This window comes from Mustela erminea, chromosome 1, assembly GCF_009829155.1.
Source record: "Mustela erminea isolate mMusErm1 chromosome 1, mMusErm1.Pri, whole genome shotgun sequence".
NCBI classification, from domain to species: domain Eukaryota; kingdom Metazoa; phylum Chordata; class Mammalia; order Carnivora; family Mustelidae; genus Mustela; species Mustela erminea.
The window spans coordinates 138044208-138071298 of record NC_045614.1 but is presented as its reverse complement, the minus strand read 5'-3'; the positions used below and the strand labels follow the sequence as shown (position 1 = coordinate 138071298).

At 38.7% G+C, this 27091-nt stretch overlaps 1 protein-coding gene across 12 annotated transcripts in view; it reads right to left on the bottom strand.

Annotated features, from left to right (window-relative positions):
* Positions 1 to 27091, bottom strand: part of VEPH1 (ventricular zone expressed PH domain containing 1) — a 254356-nt gene that overhangs the window by 130215 nt on the left and 97050 nt on the right. For 10 of the 12 annotated variants that reach the window (XR_004285805.1, XM_032343551.1, XM_032343560.1 and 7 more), the window contains exon 7: positions 6839 to 7059. Coding sequence is in view for 11 of the 12 variants with exons in the window: in XM_032343551.1 (XP_032199442.1) it covers positions 6839 to 7059 (221 nt within the window). In the remaining variant the exon portion in view is untranslated. Of the gene's footprint in view, positions 1 to 6838; positions 7060 to 22971; positions 26122 to 27091 lie in introns of those variants that run through there. The other 2 variants (XM_032343577.1, XM_032343639.1) reach the window with 2 other exon arrangements.

Here is a 27091-nt window from a genome sequence, read left to right as displayed (position 1 = left end):
AAATCCATTTTTTAGACAATGGCCAGTGTAGAACTCTCTAGATTGAAAAGATATACTGTTTTTTAATTAAAACTCTGGTTACCTTGGTGGGGTGAAATTACATTCAGCTTTTCCTAAGCAGGGGGCAATGCTGACCAGAATATCAGATGTTTTTAATTATGATCCTGAACCTCCTCATATTCCCTGAGCCAACTGTTGCTCTCAAAGAATCAATTTCTCTTTGTAAAAACATGTCTTGCCTAAAAAAGGTAGGAACTCTTATAAGCATTTTTAAGACTCTGTTTTCCTTCTATAGAGCACAGGCTGTGAATATTAGCTCTCTCAGGTATGGGGGGGAGACTGAAGGGGCCCACAGAAAGATAGCTAACACTTCAGGGCGCGACCTTGGGTGCAGGGGTGTGGAATGGCGGTATGAACTGTAGTGGCTCAGAGGAGAGAAGGTCAGAGTGGGCAGGGATGGGTGGGGAACACCTCCTGGGGAAGTGGTACCAAAATGGAGTCTTAGAGAAGGGAAACCTTCAAAGGGAAAGGAGGGAGGAAGTGGGCATTCTGGAAGATAATGATAAAGGTTAGGGAAGTATCACTTTAGGGAGGAGTAGGCAAAAGTCACCCTTGACAATCCTTTAACGTTTTTCTGAATTATCCATGAAGTACTGTGAGCACTATAAATCTCATCCACGCTGACACTTGAGATCTACTGGACTATGGCAGGAAATTCTATGAGCTGATGTCTGGGCATTTGCACTATTGCCCCTGCAAGAGCTACCAAGGACCTAGAGGGGAGTAAGAATTGGATAGAGTTCGCTCCTGTATTTTCGCCTGCCCACAAGATTCACTCCATTACACTTGAACGGGAAGCCTCTGTCATCCTAATATATACCACTTTGCGGTTGTGAGGATTAAACAGTATAACATAGTTGAAAGCCCTTAGCACAAAATCTGTCATGTGGTAGGAGCTAGTTAAAGGCATGGTCAGACCTAAGGATAACATCCTCTTTTGCAAAGTTGGAAAGAACCTGGTCCCTGCTCTCTGCGATTTCCGTTGTGGACCCAGTAAAAAGCCACCACTCTCAACCTCTTGAGCAATGCCTTCAGGGACTGTGTAGTACACCTAGGCTCTGACGTGATCCCCAGGGTATCAAGATGGGAACTCTGGAACACAGGTAGCAAAAGGTCTCACATTTTGAAAAGAGTCTTTGCAGGCCATGTTGCTTGGTTACACATTCAGGCCACGCGCCGACTCAAATCCCTGGTTTTTCCCTGTAATCCATTTCTTTGATGTTTATTGCATGAAATTTAGGATAAACCAAAACTCTGGGGACACGCCAAGAAGGATAGATTTCCTGGAGTCATTCCTTAAGGACATCATCTCCTTATTCTGTTTTCTCTTCATTCTCCCTGACACACTGTTGTGGTTGTTTTTGGTTTTTTTTGTTTGTTTTTATTTTTTATTTTTTATTTTTTTTTTGCCTTCTCTCCATTGTGTCATCTCTTTCTATTTATATCAAAATCAGATTTATACTTTTGTTTTGGCCATAATTTACCTTTCATTCCCCCTCCCCCTAACCCCTGGACTTGATTCTTAAAAACAAAGAATCAACACAAAATCTCACCACTACTGGGGTGCCTGGGTGGCTCAGTGGGTTAAAGCCTCTGCCTTCGGCTCAGGTCATGATCCCAGGGTGCTGGGATCGAGCCCCGCATCAGGCTTTCTGCTTAGCGGGGAGCCTGCTTCCTCCTCTCTCTCTGCCTGCCTCTCTGCCTCCTTGTGAACTCTCTCTCTGTCCAATAATAAATAAAATCTTAAAAAAAAAAAATCTCACCACTACTGCCATCATTACCACCCAAACAACAAAACAACATACCACCCACTGAACCAAGCCAGAGGTCTGGGAAAGCTTTAGCCACATGCTTCACATTAAAACTTTTCTTATAAGCAGCTCTTTTCCCTCCCCAACTTGAAGGCTTTGGCTAGGGTTTGAAAACTGGATTGGAGGGAATTGTAAATCCCCTGACACACACACACACACACACACACACCCCACCCAGGCCAGGGATTTGGGGCTGTGTGCAGGTGCCCTTCCTCCTTGTCCTCTGCTTTCCCTAGGTCTTTTCCCACTGCCATCCTTTCATCCTGTCTTTGCTCATTTTGCCTATTGACCCCCTGCCAACCCCTGTTTCTTTTCATAATTTCCATCCCTCCAAGTTTCCATCCCCGACTGGTGCCTGAGCCTAACCACCTACTAAGACAACTTGTGACAACTTGTGCCACCTACTAAGACAACTTGTCCCCAAATCTGTTGGTGCCTGATTAGAGCAGTCTCCCTGGAACCACATGCACTGGGCAAAGGTGTCTTCTAGTCCAATGACCACCTGAATGCTCGGCCGGCACACAGTTGCCAGGAGCTCACACTCTCCTTCTACGCATCCCCTGGGTCCTGGCTGGCATAAGGTTCAATGGTTAGTGGCTGCCCAGAAGGCTACCCAGGGCTCCCAAGATTCTGAAAGGTTTAAATCCTTTCTCTTATCTTGTCACTTTCCTTTTTAATCCGTAATTGCTGTTACCTCTTTTTGCTTCCCCAGAATTAGTTTCAAAATCTAAATGCTTTGCTTGGCTCTCCTGTTGTTTAGCTCCTGTTGGTTTATTGTTTAGATATAAATGTTCTCTCTAAAACATGCAAATAAGAAAAGTGCAAGTGTGTTACCTAGTGCAACTAATAAAACTCACCCAATTAATTCAGAATGACTTGGCACAAAGAAGGCTCCTGTCTGCTTCAGTTTTTCATTCTCCCTAGGATGCTAATTGTTTTTCTTCTGATAATCTTGTATTTTTGGCCTGAAGTCTAAAATCTGGCCTGCTGGGCTATGTGTCAGATTTGTAAATTAGATGACATCTGTTTTGAATATTATCATCTTTTATTTTCTTTCAAACTCTCCTCACTTATTCATTTCCCCTTCAATTGTAAGGATCACACTTTGCTGGGTGCTTGAGACAAAAGTGTAGACACTTCTTCTTTGGGGACACAGATTAAAATTACTAAAGCTAAGTGGTCACAGTGAAATCTATTCAGGAAAAAGATGTTGGGAGAGAAGCCTTAGCAACCATCCCATAGAGGATGAGCAGCTAATATAAAAGGCTGGCTGTCCACACCAGCGTTTTGAGGTTCCCACTGAATAATTACATCAATTAGAAGGAGATTGATAGTGAGTGTTGAACACTGGCAAAGTGAGTATTTTGAATCGAGAAAAGTAGAGGCAGTGGGGATGGTGGTGGTGGTGGTACATGGGATGAGTGGTGACATTTTTATTTCTTTGCATTTAATTTCTCTCTGTGTGTTTTTCCCCCAGAAAAATAATAAAAGGAGGAGAAACTTAAATGCATTCTCATACCTACAGATTCATATTTTAATAGTAAAATCTAATGTATATATTACATTAGCAGATTAAAATCTGCTATATATATGCGTGTGTGTGTATCTTAAAATCTTCTTTTCATGGGGGAATTTTTTATTGCTAACTGGGTTGGGCCTACTTATTAAGGATGAATTTTCTTGTTAGAATGCCCAAGGTCACACCCTTGTGTAACGTGTTTTTCCTTTATGTCAATATTTTTCACATATATACTCTTGCAGATGCCAACTAGCTTCTTGCAACTTTGAATTTGCAGAGGCAATAGAGAGCATATAGAACACTGGCCAGAATGTGTGCCTAAGCTTTCACATCTGATATACACATCGCTCATCACTGGATGAAGAAATAAGCAGGCTGGCTATGCACAGAATTCAAAATGTCTCCAGGATCTAAACCAAATTTCTAAAACCACATCATCATGAAAATTGGCCAACAGTGACTTTGTGCTTGCATACAAATGACAAATCACCCCTTCATGATGCTGGCCTTTGATTTCTTGGATACCGCTGTGTTTAGGCTGTTGCTAGGCCAGTCATGGGTCTGTAAAAATACTATTTTTGAATAGAATATATATATATATATAAGAGCAGTTCTCAAGTGTAAGCAATTTTTGTTTCTCAGGGGACACTTAGCAATGTCTGGATACATTTTTGGTTGCCACAGCTGAGGGGGAGGACTCCTACCAGCATCTACTGGGTAGAGTCCAGGGATACCGGCAGATATTATATAAGGCACAGGACAACCCCATAACCAAGGATTAATGAGCCTAAATTTCAATAGTACCAAGATTAGAAACCCTGGTTTGTAGGCATTTATGTATTGAACCAGCCAACAACAGATCAAAACTATGGCTTTGAGGGCAAAAGGGCACTTAGAAGAAAGCAGTCTTTTTTGGATGAATAGCTATTGCTGACTTTGATGACCCTTTTGGTCAGATAATACTCTCTGTGTAGAGTGGACTAAGAGATCCTTCCATTTGGGCTTCCCTCCTGCTCCTCTTTTCATGGTTGTTAGCCTCATCTTCCATGAGTATGCAGTCCCTCAAACTATGTATCTCTGAGCTTTATCCATAATCTTCCCCTTCTCCTTGCCCTACCTCTTGTTAGTAATCAGTTCCTCATAATTCTGCTCTCCTCATTATAATGATACTCCCTGCCTTCTTTTTTTTTTAATTTTTTATTTTTTATAAACATATATTTTTATCCCCAGGGGTACAGGTCTGTGAATCACCAGGTTACTCCCTGCCTTCTTAGGTCCTCCACTACCACTTTAGTTCAGGCTCCCCTCAGAGCTGAAAGAGCCTGTTTATTAAGGTTCCAGTGATCCCATCCTGGTCACTCTCTAGCCATCTTGCTGCTCCAGCCAAATCCATTCAGTGTTCCACAGCTTTAGCCGCTTCCTCATTTCCCTGGTCCTACAGGGAATAGACATTTATCAAGTGCCTATCTGCTAATTACTCTGTTAGGAGCTGTGATCATTCTCTGGATTAAAACCTTTCCAAGCCTCCATTGCTGAAGGGATGAACGCCTCGCTTCTTGACACAGCATGTAAAAGCTTCTGATAATCTGTTTCACCTGACATTTCAGCTTACTCTCCCACCCTTACCTGATGTACTTGCTCCAACCACAATGAATCAATGGCTTTTCCTTAGTTTGGGTCACACACTCTTAAACCTCTAACTTTGCCCATGCTGTTCCCTGTATTTAAAATATACTTTCTACCCTTTTCTGAAAAACTCTCATTCATCCTGTGCAACTTCATCTAGTACCTAGAGAAATGCCTGGCCCGTGAAGCTGCTCAATAAATATGGACTGAAGTTAAATTTCACCTTCTCTCTAAAACATTCTATAATTTCCTGGCTGTTAGTCAGTACATCTCTCATGCTCCACAGCCTGTTGTATGCACTTCTACCAAAATCCTGTCGCATACCTGACTGTGAATCCTTTGAGGGAAGGGATGGTGTCTTAGGTCTCTTGGAACCACAAGACTGTGCCAAAGTGGGCGTAAAGTGACCCTGATGATTAACTACTCACTTCTTATGTTTTTGGACTCCTTAATTCACACTGGAAATGATATGCATCATTTGATATCCCCAAAACTCACAAAATTTGACATTGGTCTCCAATGAGCCCTGGCCCTGTTCTAGAACCGAATACTCTCCAGTCCATGGTGTGAAGATAAGGTCTGAGTCTGTCCTCTATCACCTAGTCACTGTTTAACCTTGGGAAGACATTTAACACCTCTCACCTCAAAAATAGAAGTATTTTTTCTTTTGTAAAATAGGAATGATATCTGCTTTTCTTACCTTGTGGAGCAGTCATGAGGATCAAATAAGAGTACATGTTGGAAACTGTTTTTTAACTTCTAAGGATTATAAAACTTTCCAAGTGCTTCCCTATTCAAAATATAGCAAAATAAAATATAACACCTCCTTTAATCGTACATGATCTTAATTTTTTTCCAAAAATTTTCCCACAAACTTTGGCCAGTTTGATGCATTGTATCTACTCTCTCTCTTCAACCCCAGGAATTCTGTTTTCTTTACACCCATATCACTGGCGGTTCATTCATCACAATTTTCAATAATTTCCCATGGACACTCTTCTGTCCTTCCTGAAACATGGATTCTGATAATATCCTGCCATGTATAAAACCCCACAATACTTTTTAGCCTACAGAGTAAAATTCAAACTCCTTAGGAAGGTGTCAAGCCCACCATCCTGCAGTCTCTGCCTACCACTTCATTTGCATTACCTAATGTTACCCTCCTAACACATACCCTACCCATACAAAATGACTTCTGTTTCTAGAAAGTGTTGTGCTCTTTCACGTGCCGCCCAAAAGACAGCCTGGTGCAATCTGGTCATCTTTTAGGACTTGGTTCAAAATATCATCTCTTCTGGGAAGCCTTCCCTGACCTAAGTTTTCTATTTCTCTTCATTCCATGCTGAAGTAGATATCCCTATCCTTGTGTCCCCATACTCCATGACCACGTCTTGATTAAGCATGACCTTCCCACTATTCTCTAGTTACCACTTAAATATTTATTTCCTCTACTAGACAGTGATATCTATGGGTACAAGGAATATATTTTCTCTCTCTCTATATGTCTAGCTTCTAGCAGAATTCCTGGTAAGAGCAAGCAATTGCTAAATACTTCTTGACTAAATGAGTGATATAAGCATTATTTGTACTATATTCTTATTCCTTTGTCACATTTTGTGCACTTTTTAGAAATTTTTGTTTGTTTCCCTCTGGTTTTCACAAATTTAGAAAAAATTCTGGCAAATGCTATAATTTACTCAGAAGCTATTCTGCATTGAGATAGTGGGTTTGGTTTTCTTTGGGAGGTTGAGTGCCTACTGTCTGTGCTATACCTCCATAGGTTTATGACATGTCCCTGATGTACACAGGAGCTCTTGCTCACCTGCTGCTTTTGGCCTTGGCAGTTTCCAGTTGTTGGGTAAGGAGCCTGGCAATCGTGGTGAAGCTGTTGCTCATGCGGAAGATATCTCTGCTCTGAGGGCCCAGGATGGAGGAGAAAGCATCAGTGATACTCTTAATCTCCAGCAGGAGAATATGATGAAACGAATGTTCCATGTTGGCCAACTGACTCACCAGGAAAGGCAGGCAGCTCCTGGCTCTCTCCTGCCAAAAACAATGAAAAACAGTGTGCACTGTTGGTGGGAACATAAACTGGTACAGTTACAATGGAAAACAGTATGGAGGTTCCTCAAGAAATGAAAAGATATAACTACCATATGGCCAGCAATCCCACTTCTAGGTATTTATTCAAAGGAAACAAAATCATTATCCCAAAGAGATTTCTGTACTCCCATGTTCATAGTAGCATTATTTGTTCATAACAGCCAGGACATGGAAACCACCAATGTGTCCATAAAAGGATCAACGGACAAAGGAAAATGTAGTATATATACACAATGGAATACTATTTATCCATGATCATGTCATTAAAAAAAGAAGGAAATCCTGCCATTCACAACAACATGGGTGAACCTAGAGAGCATTATGCTAAGTAAAATAAGCCACATAGAAAAGGACAAATACCATGTGGTATCATCTATATGCAGAAACAAACAAACAAACAAAAAAAATGTTGAACTTTAACTGAGAGAACCCTGAGGGGACTTGGGTAGGTGGGAGAAATAGGGAGAGGTTGTTCAAAGGGTGCAAGCTTACTTTTAGCTATAAGTTGAATAAGGTCATGTATAACATGGTGACTATAGTTGATAACACTGTATTGTATAATTAAAATATGCTAAGAGAGTAGAACTTAAATGTTCTCATTTACCCCCCCCCAAAAAAAGGTAAATATGTGTGGTGATTATTGCATCAATTGACTCTATATGGGAGAATCATCTCATAATGAATATGTATATCAAATCATCACATTGTACTTATTAAATATCTTGCAATTGTACTAGTCAATTATACATCAGTTAAGGCTGGAGGGGAACTAAAGAACAATGAAAAAAAATCTGTATTTTAAAAGAAAAACACAGTTCCCTGACCAGCAGATAATGATTCTACGGGGAGCTGAGAGAGCTAGCTAAAGCTAAATAATGTCTCATTCACAATGCCACTGAATTGGCTTCTTTGAGATTTTAACCTTTTTCCTGATGATGAGTAACAAACATTATTCCTTTCTTAAAAATACATCAAAAGGGGAGAGGAAGCAAGATGGCAGAGGATTAGGACACTGAAATATCATTAGATCCCAGTAGTTCAGCTAGATATTTATCAAACCATTCTGAACACCTACAAACTCAACAGGAGATTGAAGAGAAGAAGAGCAGCAATTCTAGGAACAGAAAATCAACCACTTTCTGAAAGGTAGGCATGCAGAGAAGTGAATCCAAACCAATGGGAAGATATACCATGGTTGCAGAGGGGCTGGCTCCCAGCAAGTGGTAAAGCAGCAGAGCACAATATCAGAACTTTTTGAAGTCTGCTCCTCTGGACATCACTCCAGAGGCTAAGCGGGGATGGAGCCCTCATGGAGACAGTGTGGTCTCAGGTCCCATGGGGTCACAGAAAGACCAGGGGTGTATGAGTGTGACAGAGCTGCCAGGTATTGGAGTGGGGAAGCTGGTTATAGAGACAGAGCGGAGGAGTGAGCTCTCAGCTCAGGGTAACCTTGAACCATGATCTGAGGCACATTTGGGCTGCTGCTTTTCGAGCAGGGGCCCCATAAGTGGCAGATCCAGAGAGACACCTCCTTCCTCCTCCAGGAGGAGTAGTACAGGAAGGCGCAGCAGGAATCTGCTGGGTTTGGAGACTCCAAAAGGGGCCATGCGCCAGAGACAGAAATGCTCAGTCACAAGATGGATGAGCTTGGAATGTGGCTGAAGACCAGTGAGATGGGAAAGTTTGACAGCTTTTCTCTGAAGGCACACTGAGATGTGGGGCCCTGAGCTCTTGGCTCCTCTGGACCGGAGAATGGGAGGCCGCCATCTACATTCCCGTCCTCCAGAGCTCTATGAAAAGTGATTAGGGAACAAAAGCTCCCGAGAGCAAACCTGAGCAGATTACTTTGCCGGGCTCCCAGCAAGGGCAGTGCAGTTCAGCCTCAGGCAAAGATAGTTGATACTCGCTGCAACAGGCCCCTTCCCCAGAAGATCAGCAAGAACATCCAGCCAAGACCAAGCTCGCTAATCGAGGAGAACAGCTGAACTCCAGAGCTAGGGGAAAGCAATGCATAGAATTCATGGCTTTTTTCCCCCATGATCCTTTAGTCTTGCAATTAAATTTTTTAAATTTTATTTTTTTCTTATTCTACATTTTTAACTTTTCCTCTTTCTTCTTCTAACATTTTTTAACTATTTTATCTTATCAATACCTTTAAAAAAATCTTTTTAAATTTTCATTGTTATAGTCATATTTTATCCTTTCATTGTATTTAACCTTACTTTTTTGTACACATATACATTTCTTTCTTTAAAATTTTGGGGTACAATTTCTTCTAATAGATTAAAATACACCCTAAATCTAGCACATGGCTTTGTTCTAGTCTTCAGCCTGATCACATTCTCCTCTTTTTTTTTCTTTTCCAACCAAATTATTTTATCAATTCCTTTTTATAATCTTTTTAAATTTTCATCTTCACAGTCATATTCCATCTATTCATTATGTTTACCATTATTTTTGCATATATATGTTTTCTTTCTTTAAAATTTTGGGAGGTGGTTTTTTCTAAGAGACCAGAATACACCCCAAAACAAGTGGGTGGCTCTGTTCTATTCACCAGTTATATATACATATATACATGGAAGGTATTAGGGAATCCCTTTCTGGAGAAATACAATCCCTTTCTGGAGAAATAAAAGAACTAAAATCTAACCAAGTTGAAATTAAAAAAGCTATTAATGAGGTACAATAAAAAAATGGAGGCTTCTACTGCTAGGATGACTGAGGCAGAAGAGAGAATTAGTGATATAGAAGACCAAATGACAGAGAATAAAGAAGCTGAGCAAGAGAGAGACAAACAACTACTGGACCACAAGGGCAGAATTCAAGAGATAAGTGATACTATAAGACAAAACACTATTAGAATAATTGGGATCCCAGAAAAAGACAAAAGAGAGAGAAGGGCAGAAGGCATATTGGACTGAATTATAGTAGAGAATTTCCCTAATATGGCAAAGGGAACAAGCAACAAAACCCAGGAGGTACAGAGGAAACCCCCTCAAGATCAATAAAAATAGGTCCACACCCTGTCATCTAGTAGTAAAACTTAGAAGTCTTAGTGACAAAGAGAAAATCCTGAAAGCAGCTCAGGACAAGCGTTCTGAAACATACACCAGTAGAAATACTAGATTGGCAACAGACTTAACTACCAAGACCTGACAGGCCGGAAAGGACTAGCATAATACATTCAGAGCAATAAATGAGACAAATATGCAGCCAAAAATACTATATCCAGCTGGGCTGTCACTGAAAATAGCAGGAGAGATAAAAAGCTTCCAGGACAAACAAAAATTAAAAGAATTTGCAAACACCAAACCAGCCCTACAGGAAATATTAAAAGGGGTCCTCTAAGCAAAGAGAGATCCTAAAAGTAATAGAACAGAAAGGAACAGAGACAATACACAGTAACAGTCATCTTACAGGCATTATAATGGCACTAAATTCATATCTTTCAATAGTTACCCTGAATGTAAATGGGTTAAATGCCCCAATCAAAAGACACAGAGTATCAGAATGGATAAAAAAACAAGATCCATTGATATGCTGTCTACAAGATTACCATTAATGGACATCAAAAGAAGGCTGGGGGGGGGCAATCCTTATATCAGATAAATTAGATTTTAAACCAAGACTATAATAAGAGCTAAGGAAGGAAACCATATCATACTTAAAGGGTCTGACCAACAAGAAGATCTACAATTTTAAATATCCATGCCCCTAAAATGGGACCAGCCAACTATATAAACCAATTAATAACAAAATCAAAGAAACACATCAACAATAATACAATAATAGTAGGGGACCTTAACAACCCCTCACTGAAATGGACAGATCATCTAAGCAAAAGATCAACAAGAAAATAAAGGCTTTAGATGACACACTTGACCAGATGGACATCACAGATATATTCAGAACATTCCATCCCAAAGCAACAGAATACACATTCTTCTCTAGTGCACATAGAACATTCTCCAGAATAGATCACATCCTGGGTCACAAATAAAGTCTCAACCAGTACCAAAAGATTGGGATCATTCCCTGCATATTTTCAGACCACAATACTCTGAAGCTAGAACTCAACCATAAGAAAGTTGGCAAGAACTCAAATACATGGAAGCTAAAGAGTTTTCTACTAAAGAATGAATGGGTCAACCAGGAAATTAAAGAAAAATTTAAAAATTCATGGAAACAAATGAAAATGAAAACACAACTGTTCAAAATATGTGGGGTACAGAAAAGGTGGTTCTGAGAGAAAAGTATATAGTGATACAAGTTTTTCTCAAGAAACAAGAAAGGTCTCAAGTACACAAGTTAGTCCTACACCTAAAGGAGCTGAAGAAAGACCAGCAAAAAAAGTCTAAACCCAGCAAGAGAAGAGAAATAATAAAGATCAGAGCAGAAATCAATGAACCAAAAGAACAGTAGAACAAATCAACGAAACTAGGAGCTAATTCCTTGAAAGAATTAATAAGATTGATAAACCCCTGGCCAGACTCATCAATAAGAAAAAAGAAAGGACCCAAATTAATAAAATCATGAATGAAAGAGGAGAGCTCACAACAAGCACCAAAGAAATACAAACAATTATAAGAACATATCATGAACAACTATGTGCCAGCAAATTTGACAATCTGGAAGAAATGGATGCATTCCTAGAGCCATATAAACTACCAAAACTGAACCAAGAAGAAATAGAAAACCTGAACAGACCCATACCCAGTAAGAAGATTGAAGCAGTCATCAAAAATCTCCCAACAAATAAGAGCCCAGGGCCAGATGGGTTTCCAGGGAAATTCTACCAAACATTTAAAAAAGAATTTATACCTATTCTCCTAAAACTGTTAAAAAAAAAAAAGAAATGGAAGGAAAACTTCCAAATTCATTTTATGAGACCAGCATTACCTTAATCCCAAACCAGACAAAGACCCCATCAAAAAGGAGAATTACAAACCAATATCCTCAATCAACACAGATGCAAAAATTCTCTCCAAAATACTAGCCAATAGGATCCAACAGTACATTAACAGGATTATTCACCACAACAAAGTGGGATTTATTCCTGGGCTGCAAGGTTGGTTCAATATCCACAAATCAATGTGATACAATACATTAATTAAAGAAAGAACAAGAACCATATGATACTCTCAATAGATGCTGAAAAAACATTTAGCAAAGTACAGCATCCTTTCTTGATCAAAACTCTTCAAAGTGTAGGGACAGAAGATACATACCCAATATTATCAAAGCCATCTATGAAAAACCCACAGTGAATATCATTCTGGGGGAAAACTGCAAATTTTTCCACTAAGGTCAGGAACACAGCAGCAATGTCCACTATCACCACTGTTATTCAACATAGTACTAAAAAAGTCCTAGCCTTGGCAAACAGACAACAAAAGGAAATTAAAGGCATATGAATCAGCAAAGAAGAAATCAAACTCTCACCCTTTGCAGATGATATGAAAATTTATGTGGAAAACCCAAAAGACTCCACTCCAAAACTGCTATTAACTCATACAGGAATTCAGTAAAGTGTCAGGATATAAAATCAATGCACAGAAATCAGTTGCATGTCTATACACCAAGAGCAAGGGAGAACAAAGCGAAATTAAGAAGTCGATCCCATTTACAATTGCACCAAAAACCATAAGATACCTATGAATAAACCTAATCAAATAGGCAAAGAATCTGTACTCAGAAAACTATAAAGTACTCATGAAAGAAATTGAGGAAGACACAAAGAAATGCAAAAATGTTCCATGCTCATGGATTGGAAGAACAAATATTGTGAAAATGTCTAAAAGCAATCTACACATTTAATGCAATCCCTCCCAAAATACCATCCATTTTTTTTTCAAAGAAATGGAACAAATAATCCTAAAATTTATATGGGACCAGAAAAGACCCATGGATAGCCAGAGGATAGTTGAAAAAGAATGCCAAAGTTGGTGGCATCATAATTCCAGACTTCAAACTCTATTACAAAGCTGTCATCATCAAAGCAGTATGGTACTGGCACAAAAACAGACGCATAGATCAATGGAACAGAATAGAGAGCCCAGAAATAGACCCTCAACTCTATGGTCAACTAATATTTAACAAAGCAGGAAAGAATGTCCAACGGAAAAAGGACAGTCTCTTCAACAAATGGTGTTGGGAAAATTAGACAGCCACATGCAGAAAAATGAAATTAGACCATTTCTTAACATCACACACAAAAACAGAGTCAAAATGGGTGAAAGACCTCAATGTGAGACAGGAATCCATCAAAATCCTTGAGGAGAACACAGGCAGCAACCTCTTCGACCTCAGCCACAGCAACTTCTTCCTAAAAACATCATCAAAGGCAAGGGAAGCAAGGGCAAAAATGAACTATTGGGACTTCATCAAGATCAAAAGCTTTTGCACAGCAAAGGAAACAGTCAACAAGACCAGAAGACAACTGACAGACTGGGAGAAGACATTCGCAAATGACATATCAGATAAAGGGCCAGTATTGAAAATCTATAAAGAACTTGCCAAACTCGATACCCAAAGAACAAATAATCCAATCAAGAAATGGGCAGAAGACATGAACAGACATTTCTGCAAAGAAGAAATCCAGTGGCCAACAGACACATGAAAAAATGCTCCACATCACTCGGCATTGGGGAAATACAAATCAAAACCACAATGAGATACCACCTCACACCAGTCAGAATAGCTAAAATTGACAAGTCAGGAAATGACAGATGTTGGCAAGGATGTGGAGAAAGGGGAACCCTCTACACTGTTGGTGGGAATGCAAGCCGGTGCAACCACTCTGGAAAACAGCATGGAGTTTCCTCAAAGAGTTGAAAATAGAGGTACCCTATGACCCAGCAATCACACTACTGGGTATTTACCCTAAAGATACAAATGTAGTGATCCAAAGGAGCACATGCACCCAAATGTTTATAGCAGCAATATCCACAATAGCCAAACTATGGGAAGAACCTAGATGTCTATCAACAGATAACTGGCTAAAGAAGATATGGTGTGTGTATACACACACACACACACACACACACACACACACGCATGCACAATGGAATACTATGCAGCCATCAAAAGAAATGAAATCTTGCTATTTGCAATGATATGGATGGAACTAGAGGGTAATATGCTGAGCAAAATAAGTCAATCAGAGAAAGGCAATTATCATATGATCTCTCTGGTATGAGGATTTTGAGGGGATTGTTGGGGTAGGGAAGGAAAAAATGAAACAAGATGGAATTGGGAGGGAGATAAGCCATGAGACTCAATCTCACAAAACAAACTGAGGGTTTCTGGGGGTAAGGGGATAGGGTGGTTGGATTATGGACATTGGGGAAGGTATATGCTGTGGTGAGTGCTGTGAAATATATATACCTGACGATTCACAGACCTGTACCCCTGAGGCAAATAATACATTATATGTTAATAAAAATAATTTTAAAAATACATCAGTAGACTCATTTGCCTATCTTGTCAAGTCAAAACCTCTTGACTACCACTGAAGACCTCACTCCATGCATCTACTCTTCCCAACTTTGTGTCCTGCTCAGGGCAGTGTCCAGGTCTGTGATTCAGTAATTGCCTGCAAGGGGGAGGCTGGTCAGTGGCACCCTTGATCCATCCTTCTGTCAGGTGGTGCCATGGTGTGCAACGTTTACCTCCTCTCTCCAGGGTATTTTCACTCATTTGTTCATTTTAAGCATCTTTCAACATGTTATGAATTCTATGTGCCTGGTCAAGTGACCAGATCATGTTATCTACCTGTAATCAAGTTAATGCTCACAAATGAGTAAAATCAGTTCCTTTAGAGAAACAGAAGATGAAAGACAATATGAATAATGCAGGCATGAGTACAAAACAGGCAAAATGTCTTAGCTGATAGGTCTCCTATATCTATCTCTTCCTGAACCATGAGGTACCATGATTAATCCAACATTAATGGAAGTTAGCCAAGAAATTCAAAATTATCAAAGGATAGTTGAACCATATATTTGTACCCAATATAAATGATGATACACAATTAATAAAGATAATTTTAAATATATGGTTTATTATGGTTTATTTCTTTAATTCCTCCTTTAAAATCCTTTTTTAATGTATTAAAAAACTGTTTATTATGTTACTCTAGTAGAAAATATATATAATTATAAATAAACATTTGCTGGAAATTGATGTTCCAAATCCTTTTGAGTGATGGGTGTACAGGTCTAAATTACTTTTCTATCTTGATATTCCCTTCTACCCTTTATTCCAGCACTTAAGCCTTAATTTCTTTCCAGACATAACTTCTACCCTATCTCCTCCATGAAGCCATTCCTAGTGACCTTTTCTGTCTGAATTTTCACTGTGTTATAGACTTTTTAAAGAATCTCATTAGTACTTGATTGCATTTGATTATTTGTGTACTCATGTTTAATTTAATCACCAGGTAGGTATTGCATGCTTAAAATATGCCTGCGCTAGATTCTAGATGACAAAGGTGAAGAGGTGGACTCTGCCTTGGAGGGACTTGCAATTCCCCCTTCCATTTATAATTCACTAATGGTTGTATATACCAGTCAGGTCTCCTAAAGGGGCTCTTTCTCAACATCAATCATCAGCTTGGCACAGAATTGAGCCTGTAGCGCCTACACCCAGTGTATAAGTCTTGTTTCACTCATTTAAGCAAAACCTATATGCCAAAATATGACTTTATAAATAAAATATATAGTTGCAAAGGAATTTTGTGCTTTACAAGAAGTATTTATTACAGAACAGATTTAAGTAGTTAAGTTCCCTAGTCTTTAATACTTAATTAGGTTTTCAAGGATTTCTTGTAGAACTGCACTGGAACACATCTCTTGGGGATGTGGAGTACAGTTGCCAATCAATCCCTTAATAATTATTTCTTAAGAGCCAGTCAGTCACAGTGCTCTGTCTGGGTGTATGGGAAGATTTCATGAGCCGGACATCTAATGAAGAGACATTTATTCATTAAAGGATAAGAATGTTAGATGACTAAAAAGTAGAGGTTGTTGGAACAAGCTCCTGACAGCCTATTTGATACCTTGGCTCATACAATTGCCAAGTTGCAGAGTGACAGTTGAATGCTCTTGAGTCTAATAGGTTATTTTGCGAAACATAGATGCTTTCATTCATACAAGGTCTCCATATGTGAATTCACAGTATGCAATGCATCACAGGGACATTTTCCATTCCCCATTTAAAGGCAAAACCTGAATTTGGGGGTCCCTACCATGTGCCAGGCTCAGTTTCAGGAGCTAGGAAAACATTACTGAAGGAAAAGGATAAAAACCCCTGCCATCACAATGAGGCAAGCAGACAATAAACAAAATACTTATGTAAAATATATCATGTGTTGGAAAAAGAAATATGCGTCAAAGAAAAATGATGCAGGATGGGGAGTCGCAGGGAGGGGAGTCAATGTTAAATAGTGTAAGAAGATATGGTCCATATATACAATGGAATATTATACCTCCATTGGAAATGATGAATATCCAACTTTTGTATCAACATGGATGGGATGGAGGAGATTATGCTGAGTGAAGTAAGTCAAGCAGAGAGAGTCAATTATCATATGGTTTCACTTATTCACGCAGAATAAGGAATAACATGGAGGACATTAGGAGAAGGAAAGGAAAAGTGAATTGGGGGAAATCAGAGGGGGAGATGAACCATGAGAGACTGTGGACTCTGAGAAACAAATTGAAGGTTTTGGAAGGGAGGGGGATGATGGGATAGGTGAGCCTGGTGGAGGAGGGCTCTGGGTGTGGTGCATAAACAATGAATCTTGGAACACTGAAAAAATAAAATAAAAAAATAGTGTAAGGCGGTCAGATCTCACAAAGAAGGTGACATTTGGATTTAACTGAATTTTAGAATCTAAACTCAACATTCTCAGTAGCCACAGAAAATAACTATAGTAACACTTGTCGTGCTCGATACAGGGAGGTTAGGAAGATATGAAATTTGGCACGTGGGGCACTTTACTACAGAGAATGTCATTTCAAATTTCAAGTAACTTCTCTCTTCACCTTCAGAATCAGATTCTTCTTTCAGCACTTTTTAAAACCATGGCGCAAACATTTCATTTGCTTATCCAAGAAGTGTCCTTATGGTTTTATTAAGGATTCTTCTTACTATAAAAATTAGCAAGCCCTTTATTTATTTTTTTAAAGATTTTATTTATTTGTCAGAAAGAGAAAAAGATGGAGCACAAGCCAGGGGGTGGGAAGCGGCAGGCAGAGGGAGAAGCAGACTCCTTGCTGAGAAAGGAGACTGACTCAGAGCTGGGTCCCACGACCCAGGACCCTGGGATCATGAACAGAGCCAAAGGCACATGTTTAACTGACGGAGCCATCCAGGTGTCCCTAGCAAGCCCTTTCTTTAAAGCATGCGTCTTCCTAAAGGTGAAAGGGACTGTGTGGGTATTTTCTGAAACCAATACAATTCTGTATGGTCTTCTGGCAGCCAAATTGAGCTGAAGGGAAAATTAATCACAGTGCAGGAACAAGAAAAATTATAACTGCTCTGGAACTAACATATGAAACCAAGCCAACCTCACATCGTTTGTTTGAAACCTTGGAGAATGTCCATGTACCTTACAGGGGTAACAGATGTGATTTTGGATTAGAAAGTGTGGTGTTAGGGTAGGAAGGGGGTTTGAAGATTCTGATTTCTTTCTCAACTCCATGATATTTTGTCTCTGGGGAGCCAGTGACTTCATTTTTTCTGTTTTCAGTCATTCCACTGGGGGTAAGGTCAGCAGCACCTGTACGCCTTAATTGCAGGCCTGACTTCATCCCTTCTGACAAACTATTTATTATAAAAATAATAATACCTGACCCACAGGGTATACTTAATCTAAGTGCCAAGCCTATTTGGCACACTTTTTATGTGTTTATTCATGAAATCCTCCCAATAATACTCTGAGAGGAGTACTGTGATCACTTTCATTTTATAAGGAGGAAACTAAGGCACAAACAGAAGACTAACTTGCTCAGGGTCACATATGCCTTTTCTGCCTCTAAAGTTGTGTACTTGCTGGGGATACCCACAGTCCCTCCCGTCCAAAGACCCCAGCCCCCTCACACACATATTTTTCTACTTTTTGTTTCTACATCTTGCTTATCGTCAGTTATATGGTCCTTAATTTTGTGATATACACATCGTAAATGCACTGTGAATACAAGAGAGAGCAGCAGATCTAAAATTTTTTGGTTTCTGAATCTCCTTACTCTGTTAAACATCACAGGCGACCCCAGAGAGTTTTTGTTGATCTGAGTTTTATCTATTCCTATGTGTCCTATATTGTCACATGTATTAAGTTAAAACTGAGAAATCAAAAGTAAAACAAAACAAAAAACAAAAAAGAACATGGCTGGTGGCACTTTGGGTTGTCAGCCCTGGGGAATGGGAGGAAGGGCTGGTTGTCCAGTCAGTCCGTAGGGGATGGAGCCAAGAGATGTTGATAAACATCATACATCGGGCAGGACAGCTCCCCGCCACCAAGAATTATCTGGCTCAAAATGTCAATAGTGCCAAAGCTAAGAAACCCTGAGTTAAGTGAAACTAGCTTTTTGTTTGCTTTTTCCTGTGAAGATGTGGTGCTAAAGAACTTAAAAAGCCTGTTGGTGCCCTTGCCTGCATGGGTGCTGAGGCATTAGTGGTTTTACCCGCCATGGTTCTTGTCTTTCCAGCACAAATGTCAACACAGTGCAAACGGCCAATGATGTATGAGTGTTACTGTGAAAATAACTTTGACCTCACGGATCCCCTGACGGGGTCTCAGGGGTCCAGAAACCACACTGAGAATTGATGAACGAGAATCAAGGGTCAGCAAACTTTTTCTGTAACGGACCTGATAGTAAATATTTCTAGCTTTAGGGGCCATATGATCTCTGTGGTGGGAAAACAGCTCCAGACAATAAGTAAATGAGAGGGTATGATTAGATTTGGCCCACAGGCAGTCATTTGCTGACCCCTGAACTAGATTATATGCTTACAAAATTGCCTTGGCCGTACCATTCATTTTTATCAGTGTTATTCATTTTGTTTTTAAAATAACTCTACTCCCACCTCATAAAGCTCCCCTGGTATTCTTTGTCAGGATCACAGAATGCAGCTCAGAAAGCGGTCCTCATGACAGGACGATAGTTTCTCTTTCTTAAGCATTCACTCTGTGCCAGGTACTTGGCATGTGGTTCCTCAATCCTTAACTACAAATCTCGCAAAATGGCTATCAGGGGATGGTACTGATGACAAAGGGGCGAATCACTTGACCAACGTCACACAGGTGAGACAGTCCTAACAGCTGAGCAAAGAGAGAATCAAGAGTTGCCTGATTACAGAGTTTGAATGTTTCCACTTCTGGTGTGTAGTGCAGCCCTGTGTGCTGAAAGCTTCCCTGCCTTCCGCCCTCTGCAGGCATCACCAGTTGATATAGTGCTCTTCTCTGCTGAACCTAGAAGCTTCTCGAGACCTCTCCTCAACACCGTCTCCCCTGTGAGTGCTACTTAGCTCAGGGTTCACATTAGAGTACCTGAGAAGCTTCTAGAATAATTCTAATGCCAGTAACACCCAACCCCCATTCTTATTTAATCTCATTATAATAGGTGGAGTCAAGGCATAGGACTTTTTTAAACCTCCCAGATAATTCTCATGTGCAGACAGGGTCGAGAATCACTCTTCTGTACAGAGCCACAAATCTCAGAGAAGTTGAGGATTTGTTGATTTCGGAAATGTGGATTAAATCTTAAAGTCCACACTTTTTCTCCTCTATCATTTGTCAATGTACAGAAAAATAATGGAAAAGAGTATATTTAGCTGCCTGAATGGACATATTTAATTTCTTACGCATCTTTTTTTTGCTTTTTTATTGGGTTAAGTCATTATATTTCTTCACAGCTCAACTCTGAAGTCTCTTCACACCAAAGAGACACAGGGACATTAGAAATGTAAATCAAATGAACTTATGGTTAATGCTTTCTCAATCAAGTGTTGCCAGAGAGGCCTTAGGTTTTGCTCATGAACCCTTAGAAGTATGAGTGGGGCCAGGGGGGCTTAATGGTATATGTATTTTATAAGTCTCTTTCCTAATGATGGTGGGATTACTAGCTCCAGAGCAAGATCTGAAGGGTCTGTATGGGCCCCAACCCCACCGTAATTCTTTGGCTTCGAGAATTTCCAGAGTAGGGGACTAACTCTTTCCAGTTTGCCCTGGGATTTTCCCAGCTGTCGCACTTGAAAGTCCCTCATCCTGGGAAATCCCTTAATCAAAGGCATATGGGCAAATTGAGACAGTTGGTCACTTATTTGGCAGTTTGTGAGAAGGTGGGAAATTATTGCAGCTCAGAGGATTCTGCTCCATAGACTCACATTGTTGGTGATATGATGATACATCCCCGTATATCCCCCTCTCTGTATGTGTATCTGTGTGAACACTGAACTAGCAAATACAGAAGTATTGTTTCTAGGGAAATACAGGGCTAGGTTCTCACAAGCCTCTGGTCATACATCTTCATCAACTGAGGAGTACATAGCCTTGTTTTATGTGTGTTAAAGACATCTTAATATATATTGTTAATTCATTTAAAATGAACTCACAGCCAACAGTACTGTAACTCATGCCTGGAACAAGCTTGTTCTAACACATACATTTTCTCCATAAGGCACATCACAGCCTTCTTATACTTGGAAACACTAGACAGCACTTCAGTGCTACACTTGTGGGATGTTTTAAACAGCAAAATCACCAGGAAAAAAGACAAAGACGAGAAAAATGTGACACTAAATAGACCATGAAAAGAACAGACATTTGTATGAAAGCTGAAGTAAGAAGGCAAAATAGCACCTTGTTCCACTTCAATTGGATGACTCAAATTTTTTGCTGTTCTGTGCAGGTCTGTGGATGATCTCAGAAGCACCTTGAGTATTGATCTGGGATTACAAACACATTTTACTGGGGGGTGAATCCACAAACATGAAATCAGTGAGGAAGATAGAAAGATGGGAGGAAGGAAGGAAGAAAGGAAGGTAGGAGAGAAAATGGGTCGGTAGGTTGGTAGGAGGATCTATTGATTAATCTCAGATCTTTGTGGATCTCCTATAAAAGGAAATACCTGCTTTTACCTTGGTTGGCCTGAATTTAAAGACACTCTAAATTGTTAACACATGACTTTGCATAAACCATTGCAATCATGCACAGAGAAATGTTAGTTCACCTTTACTAAGGTCAGATGGAGTATGGTTTCCAACACATCTCCCAGTTTGTCTTTTCCTGTACTTTCCATCATCAGCAGGTCTCTTATTGTCTTTAAACTAATTGAAATTTTCTTTAAGTGGGAGGTTACTACACATCCAAATCCATTTGAACTGCATTTTTCACCACATATTAATTCTTCTCCCCATTATAGATTTTTTTGTTTATGTGACCCAACTCGGGTGTGTAGATTTAAGACTGGGCATAGTCATCTGCTTTTTGCTTACAACTCAGTATTTATAGAAGATGAAGAAAATACGGGTAACATTGACATTCTGAAATCCTTTTTTCTTTCTTTCTTGGTTCTCCATATAAAAGGGAAAAAAAGATGTTAGAAAAATGCCATTAAAATAAGGGATCCATCTGGTTTGGGATACCACACTATGCAGCCCTCCCTGAATGAGAATTGCAACTCTTTTATGTGAAAAAAATTTTAATTGGTAGGAATCATCTCGAAGCAGGTAAAGTTGCACTTGCTGATGGTCTATGGTTCTTTGTCCTATTAACTAGAAGATTTTTGGCATCTTCTACTCTGTTTTCTATTTGGAATTTGAGGTATTAACCTTTAAGATAAAATTCCAAAATTCTATTCCCTGGTGAGTTTATAATCACTCTTTTTAGAAAATCCAAAATGGCGACTGAGTCCGAGTCATAAGAGACCTGTTTGCGTTGCTTTTCTGTTGGATTCAGCTGCTCTGCCTGAGCAATGTGTGAAATTTCCCCATTTTAGCCTTGCTCAGACCGATCCTGGAGATTCGTAGCTCTTTCTGAGATATCTTCAAGCAACAACCTAAATTGTTCCACTGCATAAAATCTCTTGAAATCTTTCTTTCCTCATGTAAAATAGAAATGATAAGTAAGAGACTAGCGAGGCAAAAATAAGAAGAGTATTGGCTATTCAAATTGTCAATAAATATGAGAGATTTTCTTTAGATAAATATTCACAGAGAAAACTCCGCTCTCAGAGAACAGAATGGTGGCAGTAGCACGTAAAGCTCACACAACGATGCCTCATTTTCTGAGCAGGCATTGGTGGTCACAAACTGGGCTCGGAGGCTCCTTCCTGAGTTTGAATTTTGGCACTGTGATGGCCAGTCATGGACCTTGGGTAAGTTACTTAACTCTCTATGTCTTGGCTTATAAAACATTAATAAGCAGTGCCTGCTCTATCCAGCAGTTCTGAGGATTCAATCAGTTAAAAAAACAAAGCATTCAGAACAATGCTTGGCAGGTGGAATGCTAAATAAATGTTAGCTATTACTGTTTGAGTAACAAAAATGGTAAATGCAAATGCAGGGATATTTGAATTATCACAAAACTAAAACAAGCTGTCTCTAAAGCAATATATCTCCTCAAATTTTCCTGGTTAACTTATCTTGTGAATTGATAAAGTTTTGGAAGATCTAGAAATGTCCCAAACCCCAATATCAGCAAATATGGGCCAACTACAAAAAATGTTTACCTAGAAGTGAAATAGGCTCTACATTTTACTGAAAAATTTTTAAATTTTTTAAAATACTTTTTAATTTTTTAAAATGTTTTAATTTAAATTTAATAAAATTTAAAATGCTTAAAATTTTAAAATGTTACATGATTAAATAAAAACACCGTACAATTTAAGATTTTCTTAGTGATTTGAGCCAAGTTTAGCTCATTATCTAAAGATATCTAGATATTTTGCTCTTTGCAATTATTCCCCAGTCTTTTTCAATATTTTCCTGTCTAAAGTAAAACTATCCTATTATTTTAACATTTTCAACTCCACAAAAAGTTAGTTATTGAAGTTGGTAAGGCAGTAATTGTCAAGCTATCCAGTAATCTATACATGCCAAGATAACAGTACAACTAATAAATTTACTCTTTAAATGTTATGTTACTCAAAGATATGTTCTTCTAGCCTTAAAAATTAGCATAAAAATATATGCAAAATGCTTGCACAGTAAGTAGGCATCAAATGTCTTTAGTTCATAAATATCAAAAGCTAAGATTCAATACATTTTTTAACAGAACATTGAAAGGGAAAACTGCTTGAAATCTTTTGTGAAACAAAGTAGAGAATAAATAAATAAAAACATTGTTAATGTTCAGTTAGGCAGAAAATCCTCCAATTTTGAGCTGATTTTTTAAATAACATTCCAAAAAGTCACATTCTTCAATTCTTCCTTTTGACCTCTGATCAATTTTGACCTCAAATTTTCCGTATATCGGCTTAGAGTAATTGAATATATTTTTGTTCCCATTGATAAATAAAAATTCTATTACAATGTAAATGTATTCACATATTATAAATGATCATTTAATCCAATGTAAATGAAATGAGTTCCCATCTTTTTCTTCTTATTTTTGATTTAGTTTGCATTATTTCTGGAATACGTAGTTTCTGTGGGGACATGGGAGAGTAATAAATCATGCCAAGTAAAACAATGCCATCCAGGCAAAACAATTTTAAAAAATAAGTCCCAGTAATAAAAGTCAAGAAACAGCTGATAAAAACAGATGTATCCTTTGTTTGGAAAGAACCTCGAATTTTGTAACATGGCAAAAATTAAGGACCAATTGGACACAGTACAACAGCATGCATTTGGCACAGAATGCTCAAGTAAACCCCACCCTTCTTTTAAAAAAAGTATAATTTTTGTATTTATAAACCAATTATGGCTTTTTTAAAAATGTGGAACTTACTTTGTCTTCCTCAGAAAGACTTAGGATTTAAAATAGAAATCAGAGAATGTGAAAGGTAGCTTACCTTTATGCCTTGCTTTTTGAGATAATAATATACCCAAATAAATTATGTTTTTAGTATGATTGATTTTTTTAAAGGGCAAAGCACTGAACATGAACTGCTGTCAAATAAAGTGTTCCAATTTTAAAATGATTTTTTTCCCCAAAATAGTATTCAGCGTGGCCACAATTATATTTGGAAAACATAAATTGGTCTCCCTTTGTCCTGAGGGTTTTTTCCAGCATCTTTTCTTTGCACTGACCCCCTAATACAGATATGAAAGCTTGCAGAAGTCTCTTCTAATTTGAGCTTCTAACATAGCGTTATTTGGTGGGTTGATAAAAGATTTAGAGGTTCTATAGTTTGGATTTACTCCCTAAAAACTGGGGGCTTGGGAACTTAGCCTCTTAAAGGTAAATCTTTTGTGTGGACTCAAGGGACCCAGAATGAATTATACTGAGCCAGGATTTCTTCTCTCACTATACCATGGTCCCTTCATGTAAATGACCTTTCATTGATTATCCTGAACAATGGTTCCACTATTTCTTTTCCTTTAATTAAGCAAACATTTTGAAAGACCACTGGGGCCTTTAACATTGAAACATTTCTAGAGACCTCAAGAAGCAGCCCATCTTTAATTACACAATATCTGTTTAGCAAACGTGGCATAATCACAAAATGATTAAAAAAAAAAAAAAGTGACCACAGACCTGGTCCAATCATGGAAACCATTTTGGAGAAAAATGATTATTATGGGCCTGAAAAGAAAAGAAAAAAGAGAAGAGAAGGAAAGGAGAAAAGGAAAGGAAAAAGAAAAGAAAAAAATAAAAGAGAGCAAGAGAAAGAAATTGTGTTTGAGCCTTTTGCCAAGAAAAAAAAAATGCTTTTGTTCACTAGAAAAGGAACATTATGGTAAGATTTAACTCAGTTGAACTATACATCAGCTACAATTGAACTCCCCATAATTTACTCATTACATTACATAATTTGCTCATTATATAATTAAACACTAGCTGACTATCTTTCTTTGTACCTACTTATTTTCATAAGAAATAGCCAGGATGTTTTATTCATGATAGCTGAGATTTAACTCCTAAAGCACAGTTAGATGGAAATATTTGGGTATTATTTCATTACTTATGGCAGAGAATAAATGGAAAAATGCAATTTGCAAAAGTGTAACTCTTGCCTGAGATTGGATAGGCGAGTTTGATACTGTTTTTCTGGTACCCTGTTCCCCATCCTCCCACTGCTTATCTCTCAATATTGGATTTTGCCTTGGATTCATTATTTTTGGTCTCATAGCAAATACACTTTCATTGGGAACAGTCTCAACTTCTCATTGACATAAACAAATTTATTTAAACTTAACTGGCATAAATAAACAAGTAAATAAAAATATGCAAACAAATTGCAGTGACTAGGATGGGGTGTTGAAGATATGTCATGTGATGGTATGTTCAAAAGTTTGAAATACACTGACTGGAAGAAAAGGATTATGTTCCAAATTGCTTTCCACTTATTTGTGAGCTGACTTCTAGTAACAGTGGCAAAAGAGTAAAACAGCCTTTTAGGATTTTTCGATGTGGTATTTGGTTCCAGGAGTATGGAGGCAAGAGAGCTCCCTTGGGCCTCTTTTATAAGGGAACTAATCCCATTCATGAGGTCTCCACCCTCATGATCTAATCACCTCCCCAAGGCTCCACCTCCTAATACCATCACTTTGGCAGTTAGGTTTCAACATATGAATAGGGTGGGGTAGGGGTGCACATTCAGATCATAGCATGATTTAATCTTGTCATTTCTCAACAGCAGAACAGAAGGGTCACCTCATTGTATCTACTGTGTCCGTTTTATCTACTATATGGGATACTAAAATCCATGCATCTTGCCTTCAAGGTCATTCTCACTCTCTAAGGTAAAGGAATGGAGAATATTTCCTTCAGAAAATCTTTGTAACTTCTTCTGTTTCATTACCCTCCTTCTCTTCCAATTGAATTTGTACCTAGGAGACAACCAAGGAGAGAAAGTTTTTTAACACCAAATAGTACTTCAGGAATGCAGAGCTATCATAGAGAAAGCCAGCTCTGGAAAGGTTTTGAAGGAAGAAGGGGATTTTTGCATGAGATAGGGACCCTCATCACAAAGAATGCTATCTGCAGTTGAAGGAAGTTTGCCCTCCAAAGCAGAAGTCAGTACAAGAAATATTCTGAGAGAATGGAAAGTGCAGTAGTAGTTTAGAATTAATTCTGGGATTTCTAAAATCAACCACATTTAGTAAATAAAGATTTCAATGGTTTGAGATAGTTAGGAAAGTTTGTCTTCCACCTTTCCGGGTGAACTGCCAGATATCTGAAACTCTGTGGGATCTACAGAACGTTGATGGTTGATCATTTCCATTCACTCCGGTCTAGGAACACTTATTTTCCAGACATCTCAAATGCACTAATCTTAAATAGCAACTATGTATTTGTCTACTTTAGACTTATTTATGACTTAACAAGAAATAAACTGACGTCAAGCCACCCTTCTCAGTGTCATTTTTTATGTGTTATCTTCAAGTGCTCATGTATTCATGTAGATAACTAGTATCATTCTGGTGAAGGCTAGGAACTCTAACAGGAACATTTCAGTGTGACAGTCCATTGGTCAGTCAGCTGTCAGATGTATCTTTTCTCAGCCACTTTAGCTCAGTCCATATGAACCAATATCAAGCTGGCAACTCCTACTCACTACAAAATAAACCCAGGCTTAAATTTTTTGATAAATAAATCTCGGGGGGTTTATACTACAGCAGATAAATCCTGCAGGGCCTAGCTCCTTGAGGCCAGTGCGTCTTAAACTTTCACATGCATACACATTACCTGGGGATCTTGTTAAACTGTGGATTCTGATTCCTAGGTGATGCCCAATGCTCCTAGTCTGGGGACTATGCTTTGGCCACCACACAGGAAGCAGACCGACAGCTTCTGGAA